Source organism: Citrus sinensis, chromosome 6 (assembly GCF_022201045.2).
Source record: "Citrus sinensis cultivar Valencia sweet orange chromosome 6, DVS_A1.0, whole genome shotgun sequence".
Taxonomy (NCBI): domain Eukaryota; kingdom Viridiplantae; phylum Streptophyta; class Magnoliopsida; order Sapindales; family Rutaceae; genus Citrus; species Citrus sinensis.
In genome coordinates, this window is record NC_068561.1 from 1,706,924 (window position 1) to 1,718,763 (window position 11,840).

General features: G+C 30.9%; 1 protein-coding gene across 6 annotated transcripts; it reads left to right on the top strand.

Annotated features, from left to right (window-relative positions):
- The first annotated feature begins 7,229 nt into the window (after positions 1-7,229).
- LOC102608821 (pentatricopeptide repeat-containing protein At1g73400, mitochondrial-like) lies at positions 7,230-11,537 on the top strand. 6 transcript variants are annotated; one of them, XM_006480235.4, is made up of 5 exons: positions 7,230-7,519; positions 7,614-9,348; positions 9,937-10,087; positions 10,369-10,457; positions 10,591-11,537. In XM_006480235.4, exon 2 carries the CDS (start codon positions 7,634-7,636, stop codon positions 9,296-9,298), a length of 1,665 nt encoding a protein of 554 aa, XP_006480298.1. In that variant the 5' UTR covers positions 7,230-7,519; positions 7,614-7,633; the 3' UTR covers positions 9,299-9,348; positions 9,937-10,087; positions 10,369-10,457; positions 10,591-11,537. The 6 variants fall into 6 exon arrangements, with proteins under 6 accessions (XP_006480298.1, XP_052299563.1, XP_052299562.1 ...); XM_052443603.1 differs by having other exon boundaries at positions 7,231-7,519; positions 7,614-9,780; positions 10,350-10,457; XM_052443602.1 differs by having other exon boundaries at positions 7,231-7,519; positions 7,614-9,780.
- The last annotated feature ends 303 nt before the right edge of the window (positions 11,538-11,840 follow it).

Consider the following 11,840-nt stretch of genomic DNA (forward strand, 5'->3'; position numbering starts at 1 on the left):
AAGAGAGAAAACAACCTAACAGCCATAAGATTTGTGGCAAGCGTTCCCCGAACCTTCATATCTGACTTGAGCGTCGGAGGGTTTGCGCCGGGAAAACAACCGGCGTACTCTGACCTGTCTGTGTGCGCAGGAACCTTTGGAGAAGAAGCTTTACGAAGAGAGATCCTGGTCGTGGTGAAGTTGATCGAGCAGAGACCCTGGTCGTATAACGAGGACAACCAGAATCTCGCATCAACAGGGACAAAATTTAATCCCAAATCACTATCAGTTATTTTAAATCAATTTTTTCTAGAACATATAACGAATCTCAGAATTCAGAAATTAGATCGAAAATCGCTTCTTTCAACCAACATCACTAATTTCATTACACAAGAATCAAACAAACTAAACTCACCGTTTTGGGATCATCAAATATGATTGATCTTCTATTATACTACGCTCTAAAGTCTAAGCATAGCAGAATAATCATCACCGTGATGTAACTAATAGCCTCGTCTATTGAGGATTTTGAAAATTTTGTTATCTTAATGATTATTAATTAGGCAAAAAATAGATAGCTTCCTAAAAATTTTAATATAAACTAAAAAAAAAATAAACTTCTTTTAAGTACCGAGTAAATAAGTCTATTACTATCAACTTATTATTATTTTGACAATTCATTGCCAATACCGAGTAAATAAGTAGGCAATATAATTAATTAAATTATTGCCATATAAAAAAGGGCCATTAATTAATGGGAAATTATCATTTGTATACCCTTAGTTTACTCCATTATCAAAAATACTACAACACTTTGAGGGTGTATCAATCGTCTACCCTAAGTTGACAAAATGTATCAGTCGACCACCAAACCGTTAGTTGCCGTTTAAGTATGATGACATCAGAAGGGTAATTTGGTCTTTTCATATGATACAAGTGATAATTTAAGGGTATACAAGTGATAAAAAGAGAATTTAAGGGTATACAAGTGATAATTTTTAAGGGTAAAATCGTCAATTCACTGTACTTCCGTTAACTTTCAAACGGCAACTAACGGTTTGGTGGTCGGCTGATACATTTTGTCAACTAAGGGTGGACGATTGATACACCCTCAAAGTATTGTAGTATTTTTGATAACAGAGCAAATATAGGGTATACGAATGATAATTTCCCTTAATTAATTAATGTATGGCCCTGCCGACACCGTTAATTCCAGCCAATTGCCAGATATAGCAAAATGTTTGTATATACACATGTAAGGTAAAGATAAATGTGCCGAGTAAAGCAAACCAGCAAAGAGCTGGCCCATGGTTGCATATTGCACATAAAGATGCCAGCAAATAGCCAATTGCAATCTTAATTATTTTATTTTTATGTTTATATTGTTATTGTGTACTTATTGATTTGACTTGCCTCGATGATTCTTGTTTTTACCTTCACTAATTTATTTGATTTGCTGCCTGTTTTGGGTACCGTACATAACATACATATATCTTACTTCCTTAGGGAGTTTTTTTTATATCTTTTTCAGTTTGTTTAGATTTGACCAACATGTTAAATGTGCAAATTGGGCATGACTATGCTACTAAAAATTAAGCATCAAGCTATTTGCTAGTATTAATTTCCCTAACATCATTATTTTCTAGCTAATTGAACCCTCAATAATTTTGTTTTAAAGTTCCCAAAAATATAATTCAAATGTTTTTTTTCCCCAATGATTTAGGGAACTTAAGAGTTATTTAAAGTAGCAACGGTTATTATTCTATAGTCAATTTTATTTTATTTCCTTAGTATAATTCAACAGCAATTACATTATCTTATCATTCAATTAATCAATACCGTATTATTTAGGACAAAATTTTAAAACGTGCACTACTACGCTACTCATTACAAAAACCGTAAAGTAATAGAAATTTGAATAGGATTTTGCTATGTTACATTGAATGTACCATACACAATCAACAAGAACCACACAATTATGTGGGTCCCACAATTTATGTGGTTCTTGTGAATTGTGTATGATACATTCAATGTAACATAGGGGCTCCCATTTGAATATCGCTATTTTTATTAAAAAAAGGTTTTTTTTTTTCAATGGATAAAATGGGTTAAAAATTTTGAAGCAATTATTAAAGGGAATATGCCTAACACGCTGGTGACACAGGCAATCCACCAAAGTCCAAACCCACCCAAAGCTTGGGGTCACAGTTACGCCCGCGCAGTAAATGGTTGGTGAAAGGATAATTCGACATTAAAATATAAAAATACCCATTTTCAATTGCATTTTTTTTTTCTTCCATAAAATCTCAAAGCTATATGGTTCACGATTAAATTTTATAGAATTGTTATATGATACTGTATGATTTTTTTACAATATTGATAATGTGTTCTATTCCAGACCTTCGGATTTGAATATTTTAATTTTCACTATTAGTTTAGTTAAGTAAATAAATAATTAGTTAATTAATAAGTAATAGGCAATCTTTAAAAGTAAGCTGATAAATTCAAATTAAATAAAGATATTTATGAATTCAACGCGAAAAGAGAGAGATTGTGATCCATTATAATTCTCCCCCCCCCCCTCTTTTAACTTAGAGATAATTTTTTAACCAATTTGTTAGCTAATTCAATATGTCTAAAGAATTTATATCTTTTTAACTGTACAAATATTTTATATTGTTGATCAAAATCTAAAGGTGCACATTTATTAAATTATTAGTGTCAGACAAAAAAATAACAGTATTATAAAGAGATCTATTATTTTAATTATTAGTATCAATCTTATGTGAAGAAAAAAGTAAAAATTATATAAAGACATTTAAGTAAACTCGTAATGGTAATATAATTAATTTAGGGGTTGTCCGTTAAACATCTAAAATTTAAAATTTTATTAATTTCAAACTTTTTTAAAATTTATTTTTTTATTTTTGTAACTTATATTTGATTTTAAGACATTTACATCTGAATAGAAAAAGTAAAATTTTGTAACTTTTATTTGAATGAAAAAATGTATGAATGAGAAATAAATATTATATTTCAAAAATATCTCTATAAAATATATTAATTTCCTAAAATATAAAATCTAATCTCTTTTATTGTTTTGATTTATAAGGACATAAATGTCAATAAGCATGCTTAACATTTTTTAACTTTATAAAAACAAAAAAAGCCACTTATATTCATATATTAAAAAAAATCATTCAAATATTCGTATTCATATATATCTAGACTTCAAGAAAAATTTAGACTAATTTAGATTTCATATAATAAAATAAAGTCCACTTTAATTTAATAATCAATACTTGTTAAAAAAATCGTATATAGAAAATACTCTCTTTAGATGCTGTGAGACTGAATTTTTTTTTTTTTTCCTTTAAGGGAGGCGGAGCTAAGATCGAGATATTTAGTTTTCATTTTAATTGAGATTTTTAAACAAGAAAAATGATTATGCATATAAAAGGTCATAGTTAATTACGTTTACCTTGCTAATTTAATCATGGATGACAGGCTATACCTATACTCGTTTATATTTCAATTACAAAAAGGAATTCTTAAAAAATTCCGGATAAATCTTATATATCAGAAAAGTCGTTTTTAGTATTCTATGAGAGTTTTGTGATGATTTAACAAAATTTAAAAGAAATTTGTAACGAATCTTGAATTCAACCAAAAATTTAATGATTTAACCAAATCTCATTGAAGGAACTGGATTATCATTAAAATTAGTCAATATGGAATATGCACCTAACTTGTTAACTCAATTAGTCCATTTCTTGCTCTTGACATTTCAATTTGAATATGAGTTAATTAGCAAGGTAAATATTTATTTACTCCTTATATTTTGAATTAAATATTTATTTGGTCCTCATACTCAAAAAAAAAAAAAAAAAACAGAAAACCACTTTGTAAAATATGTTACACTTTGACTGTTACTTTTTCTTTCTTTTTATAGTAATACCCTTACAGCAATATTTTTAGGGATATTAATAAAAAATTATAATTTATCAAATTAACCTTAAAAATAACATAAAAATTTACACAAATATTTTTATTATTATATTAATTTTAAGATTAATTTGGTAAGTTAATTTTTTATAAAAGAATTATTAGTAAGATTGTTGCACGGTACAAATAACCACACTAATATTTATTGGTTAGTTTGCTAATAAATAATTATTAGTTAATTTTTAAATATATTTTTTATAGATTAATTAATTAATGTCAACAATATTTTTGTGATGATATTATTATAAAAGGAAAGAAAAAAATAAGGGTAAGAATGTAACATATTTAATTATAGGGGTGTTTTGAACTTTTTTTTAGAATATAAAGACTAAACAAATATTTAAATTAATATATAAGGACTAAACAAACATTTATTCTAACTCATTCTTATTACACTTGTATAGAATGAAGTGTTTAGATTTCCTTAAAGATACTTTTTTTAAAGATTTTCTTAAAAATACTTTAGTATTGTAATTTCTATAGATTAATGATACAAATTTATTTTGTACAAACTGATGTGGCGTTAATTCATTGGTTAAATTAAATATCTCTTGGTCCACAGAGTTTATTTCTATTATTTTATATTTTTATTCAACCAATGAATTAATGCTACATCAGTATGTACAAAATAAATTTATATAAAAATTTGTGGGTATGCCATCACTCTTTTCTGTATTATCCATTTGTAATTGACTCTTATTATCTAATTAAAAAGCAAATGTAGCCACCTTAAGAATTTCAATTCACGTTTTGTTGTTGAAAAGTAAAATTGTTAGACAATTCAATTCAATTTAAAAGTTTTAAATTTTGATATCTAATTGTAACTCATAATCTTCAATGAAAATGATTTTTCTAAAGTCAATCTTGGGGTACTTGGACTTGACTTCTAATTTTCAACATTTGTAAAACGAGATATATTTGCCCTTAAAAGCTACAAATACAAAATTGCCAAATCACCAAGGAAAAAAAAAAATTGACGTCAATCAAGGTAACCCACATAAGGTGATTGATAATGAGACATTTGGAATTCAGGTTGCTTACACATCATCAAAATGGAAGTGGTCCAACCTACCCCCTTTTTTTATCAACAAAATTATTGGAATTAAGTTGATGGTGCGATGATAGAAAATTATTATATTAACATGTGGTTTTATATAAGGAAAACGATCAGCAGCCTCTATCTGGACATTAGTTTACATTGGCTTAAATTTAGGAGAACAAAGCCATTGTGTAGGTTCCATATTTTAGAAAAGTATAATGTTTTCAGTATTTTCTTAATAATATTTTAATTAACAAACATTTTATTTTATGTTGTATATTATATAAAAGTCTATTTTAAACATCTCTCTAATTAGTAATTCAAGTATAATTAAGAATTGTTTTTATATAGAAAATCTATATTTAAGAATTTTAGTGTTAGAAAGATATAATTAATAATATTATCCAACCACCATCAATTCTTTCATCATCTCTCTTTTGAAGAAAAAAAAAATTCTTTAAATTTTCAGTTTTCTAAATAACTTAATTGTTTAACGTCTTAATCTTTGGATAGTAGATGGAAAATTTTTTACTCCATTCTCTACAAAAAAAAAAAATTTATTACATTCATTGACTCACTTAAAAAGAAAAAAAATTATTATATATGTCACATCATACACTTAATTTAATTTAATTTAATTGTTAATACTTTGCTAATGACTCGCTTTGACTTTGAGAGATGATATAAGTATTGTGAATGTGAAAGACTGAAAGTTAAAGGATGAAAAAGTGGTGATTGAGAGAGTACTTTGGCAATGAAAGTTTAAAGTTTATTTTTTAATATGTGCCGATTTCTAGATTATTGTTGAACTTTATTATTTTAATTTTAATTATTATTAGATTTTATTATATTGGTTATTATTTATGGATTTCTAGATTATTTTTAGAATTTATTATGTTAATTTACTATTGTTAGATTTTATTATGTTGTTTATTGTTTGCTAATTTATAGACTCAAGATTATTGTTGTATTAATGGTGTATTATTATTTTATTGAATAATGAATATATAAGATAAAACCAAACCAAATCGAACTGAACCAAATTAATTTGGTTCGGTTCGGTTCTATAATTTAGTTTGCATTTGGTTCGGTTCGGTTTTATAATTTAGTTTGCATTTGGTTCATAAATTCATGAACCATTTGGTTTCAGTTTAGTTCAATTCTAGGGCTAAACCGAACCAAACTGAATAGTGCCGACCCCTATTTGTAGGTGCTATAATTCTAAATATTCTATTTGAAATTAATATTGTTCTTGTTTTACTCACGCTTATGATGGAAGTAATAAAATTTCTTCTAGACTTATCATTTTTAAGATTTTTTTTTTAAATTTTTAGAATCTTCTTGATTATTATTGAAATTCGAAATATGCTTAAAGCCGAAACAAATTATGAGCTCCTTTATATTTATTTGAGTGTTGAAGTTGTTAAATGAAATGAGGTCTTATGGAAAAAAATTTGTTTAAGGCCATAAATACTCTATAATCGGCCCTACAATGATAAGTTTTTACACTGATTGCAAGTCTTTAGATCATGCATGAATGAATGGCTATAATTAGATAGACAAAATATTGTCTAAGCTACATTTACTGTAACTCAACCAGACAAAACAATATAAAAATAAGTAACAAAACAATAGGGTTAGGTGGGCCAATCGATGAATTTTATATAGTTCTAAGTTACAATAAATGTAACACAAAGACATAGAGATATTGAATGACATATAACATTTTCACACTACTTTGTAAGTTTTTTTTTCCATGTCTTCTCTCTTTTTAATGTGTTTCCTATTATTTTTTGAGAAAAGGATAGTAATGCTCTTGTGGTTTGGCAAAATAATCATGAAGACAACATTATTTTTAGAAATATTCACATTGATGAGATGAAATACAGTTGAATTGTTATAGTCAAAATACATAATTGCTCTAGAATGAGTCTAAAATGAGTCACTATGGCCATTTGAAGAAACAAAACAGGAGGATTTTCGTCACCATTTAACCAAACCACGGAAGCGTCGTTATACCGTCTCAACCTTTCGAACTTTAACATTTCTTGATGAAAAACATGTTTAATTTAGTAATTTTTTTTTTTTTTGGTCAGCAACAGGGAGCCTCATAATTTGTTGGATATCAACCTCTCTAACCAATAGCCACTTGGGCTTGAAGTCCTCCCATGCTCATGACCTTAGCCCATCTCGTAAGTCCAACTGAGGCCCAATACGCTGTCCTTGTTCGGGTCATCCGAACAAAAAGCCTTCAAAGCTACATCGGAAAGGTTCCAAGTTTAGTTTGCAAGGTGTTTGATGAAAGTTCTGAGTGAGCAGAAACAAGATTTTCTCCCTTTTTTTTTTTTTTTAAACTTAACTAGGCCCGGGTTAGTTTTGGTTTGCTCCATTAGCGTAGCCCCTTTCCTTTTGAAGCTTTCTGGGCAGGGCAGTAGCTCAAAGTGGAATAAACGCAGATGGGGTTATTAAAGAAGCTTTATCCGGAATTCATTTGAGGTAATTCTTGCTGATTTGTTTTTTCAATTTTGTTCTGTCTGTAGCTTTCTTTTTTTTAAAAAAAAATTTGAATTTTGCTGAAATTTTAATGCAGATTTATAAAATTTTCACCAAATGAGGAGATTCTGCACTTACTTATTTGCTAGAAAAAATTCATGCTATTCAAATGTTATGAGTACATTGGTTCCTCTCACTGTCACTGTCACTCACTCTTCAACTCATCATCACCAACTACGATCATCAGTAACAGTCCCATCTTTCAGTTTGTCGCCACCCACTTTTTCAGTTTCTTCGCAATTGGATTGCAATGTTAGTAGTGATGTTAGATACTGGAGTTCCAGTTCTGTGAGTGATGTTGCTAAGTTGTATGAAGCTATTATCGATAATTCAAATGCATATGATAATATGGAGAAGGCACTTGACAGTCTTGGTGTTCCGCTGACTACTGATTCCGTTGTTGGGGTCCTTCAAAGGTTTCAATTTGAGGAGAAAATAGCGTTCAGATTCTTTATGTGGGCTGGTCATCAGGATAACTATGCCCACGAGCCTCAGGCGTATAATCTTATGATTGATATTTTGTCTAGTACTAAGTATAAGGCCAAGCAATTTCGATTAGTTTGTAGTATGCTGGACTACATGAAGAGGAATAACAAGGTTTTTGTTCCCTTTGATGTTTTGCTAATGATTTTGAAACAATATACTGAGAAGTACATGACCAGTGTTCAGAAATTTGCTAAGAAAAAAAGGATTAAAGTGAAGACACAGCCGGAGATCAATGCCCTTAACTTGCTCTTGGATGCTTTATGTAAGTGTGGTTTGGTTGATTATGCCAAGACCATATGTAAGAGGGTCAAGAACAAAGTTAAACCCAATGCTAATACCTATAACATTTTGTTTTTCGGGTGGTGTAGGGTTAGAAATCCAAATAGAGGAATGCAGACGCTTGAAGAAATGATCCAAATGGGTCATGCTCCTGATAATTTTACGTATAACACTGCCATTGATACCTTTTGCAAAGCGAGGATGGTGACAGAAGCGGCTGATCTTTTTGAGTTCATGAGAACAAAAGGTTCGACCATCTCTTCGCCAACTGCAAAAACCTATGCAATCATGATTGTGGCCCTTGTACAGAATGATAGAATGGAGGAATGCTTTTCACTTTTGGGACATATGATAAACAGCGGTTGCCTTCCTGATGTTTCAACATACAAGGAAGTACTTGAAGGGATGTGTCTGGCTGGAAAGGTTGAGGAAGCTTACAAGTTCTTGGAAGAGATGGGCAATAAAGGTTACCCTCCTGATATAGTTACTTATAACTGTTTTCTTAAGGTCCTATGTGATAATAAAAACGGTGACGAAGCGCTTAGGCTTTATGGAAGAATGATCGAAGTGGGTTGTTGGCCAAGTGTGCAAACTTATAATATGCTGATTTCAATGTATTTTGAACTGGGTGAACCTGATGGGGCATTTGAGACCTGGCATGAGATGGATAAAAGGGGTTGTGCTCAGGACGTTGATACTTACTGTGTGATGATTGATGGGCTTTTTGATTGCAGTAAAGTGGAAGAAGCTTGCTTTCTGTTGGAAGAGGTTGTAAACAAGGGATTGAAATTGCCGTATCGGAAGTTTGACTCCTATCTGATGCAGCTTTCTGTGATTGGTGATCTTGGGGCAATCCACAAACTTTCAGATCATATGAGGAAGTTTTACAACCCTGTTATAGCAAGACGTTTAGCACTGAATCAAAAGAGGGTTAGAATAAGCTTAAGAGAGAAGTAGGAAGATAGAAATTTAGAATGAAGAACATGAATGAATCAACGAGAATATATGTACGCACCCTGATTAACATTCATTCATTCGTACAGTTGTGATTAATATGTTCATTTATAAATTTCGAGAGGATGTACATTCTCAGGTATTTGATGTAAAACCAATGCGAACGAGAGAAAAGACCAGAATTTTTGTTTAATGTTAGTGTTTTTGATTAGTGTAGCTTTCTGATAGGTTCACAGCTTTATTGTTTATGAGTTATTGAATTTGCCAGCTGTAATTGTGATTTTTTTTGGGAAAATGGCGAAAATGGCCTTATGATTGGTGTATAATTTTTTTTTTTTCACAAATTTAACTTAATTAGTTGTTGAAGCAGTATTTTCATTTGGAAAGAATTTGACTGCTGTAGGAGAGAGAAACTTACGAAAGGACTCTTGCGAGTGCGAGCTCTGGAGAACATTTTTGTTTCTGTAGCTGTGTTGCATATGCATGTAATTTGATTTAAATTTCCCTGACCAAGTTTTGGTTTATCTAATTATTCATGTTGCTGCAGACTTATCCATGTGGCTGGCAGGATAGACTAGGCCCTCCTTTGTAGTGCTGTTATATTTTCCATATTTCTAACATGCAACTTTGTGACCTTGCAGTTATAGATGATAGATTTATCCAAACAAAGTGATAGGCATGGGATCCATTTATGGATTTTGGAGGCAACTAGAAAGGAACGGAATATAGCCAAGCAAAGATACATCAAATGTTTGTCAACGAAATGTTATGTACTCTCCAGCTTAGGAATCGGTGAGTCAAAATCTCGGAAACCAAATATTGCTTCTGGCAATGTTTTGCACGTCAAATTCAATCTTTTATATAAATTTTGCACACTTATCGTTAGTTCTTTGTGGTTTTTGTTTCTATAGGTTTATAAGAAGTTTGTTTTATAAGTGATAATGGGTGATGTGACATATGGGGGGATATGTGTTGACACCACCGTTTTGTGTTTTATAAGTTTGTTTTAGTATTCTTGCTCAAATTTGTGTTTCCAATATTATTGGGATTAAAGGTACTGCCTTGATTTCCAGAGTTGGTAGGACGCTGACCTTGGCTTCCTTTATTGTTTTGGAAGTTCTTTGCGTCAAATTGATTACCATTTTTTGAGGAAGAGAAGCAGGTAATGTTAGTGATGATATTTCTAAGATTTTCAGTAGAGCAAAGTTCCTCTCGTTTGAGAAATGCTTCATATTTGCCAAGTTTGTTGTGAAGTTCATCAAAGCTGATCATGATTTCTCTCGCTCGTACGGCAGTTGCAAGTTCCTTGAATTGAGGACCCACCCGGTTGAGAGTGTGAGTAGTGAGGTATTGATCCGGAACAGGTGCTCCAATTAAAACCAATTTATCAGCAAGAGATTCGACTACTGGTTGTGAACCTTGACTGATGAGGCTGAGCTGTTTTGCTAACGCCATGGTTCTTGAGGATGAAGAATTCCTCGGCATGTCCAGGATTCAACAGAAGTTTTGCGTGGGCTAACCATAGTGACAACTCTGTGATTGAGAGAGCCAATGATGCCAAGCGAAGTGAGTTTGTCTTGTCTAAAGAGTATATTCAAGATTTAAGACTTTATTGCCATCGGTTTCAATTTGTAAGGGAGGACAAGGATTTGTTCCATCAATATACCCACGTAAATCTTACCCATAAAGCAAGACATCAAACTGTGATTTTTATGAATCGTAATCGAAAGAGTGAACTCTAATGGAAGTTGATTGACCACATTGATGGCTATAAGGTCGTTTCGGTTTAGGGATATGTTGGCAAGTGTTTGGATTGAAGAAGAAGCTGTTCAGTTTTCACTGGTCATGGTGAAAGTTAAAAGCTAAGAATCGAGGAGTCTTGTGAGCTGTAAAATGCTCTGATAGCATATAAAGTCAGAGACAAGGATTAAGAAAAGATAATTTCATTCCTCTAAAACCAAGCTATTATACACACTAGTACCTGAAACTGAAGAGGAAAGAGACAAAAGATTCCTTAGCGTAAGGGATTATAGGGATTACTCTAAAATTCAGGCACCGTCACTTGAATCATCTTGGTTTAGGGAGGGGATTGATTTTATCCTTTTTAAGTCTATAATTCTTTAGTCGTAGCATTTAGAGTACAATACTTGTTGCACCTAAATGTTATTTCTACTTACTTTCAATAGTAAAAAGATAATAATGGTATAAATTAAATGCTAGGTTTTCAACTCCAAATTATTTATTTATTATTATTATTATTATTTTTAAGATCAAAGCTTGCGCATACCATGAAGAGTTCGCTCTTAACCAGGTGAACATAGGTTTTAACTAAAAAAATCTTTACCTTTTACCTTAGAGAAAGAAACTTAATTAAATGTGAATTATATATCCTTAATAATTTCCAAGAAGAAAGTTGTTTTGCTTAATTAAATATACGCATTAGAGAACTCAGCTGCCAAGAAACCAACTTTCAATAAGGTAGTACATACACCAGACGGGTATTAAATCTAAAATATAGGGATTGTAGACAAGCATTTACCCGTTA

Bases quoted from the DNA above. Each gene is read 5' to 3' on its own strand.
- LOC102608821 (XM_006480235.4), top strand. From the start codon at position 7,634: ATGAGGAGATTCTGCACTTACTTATTTGCTAGAAAAAATTCATGCTAT.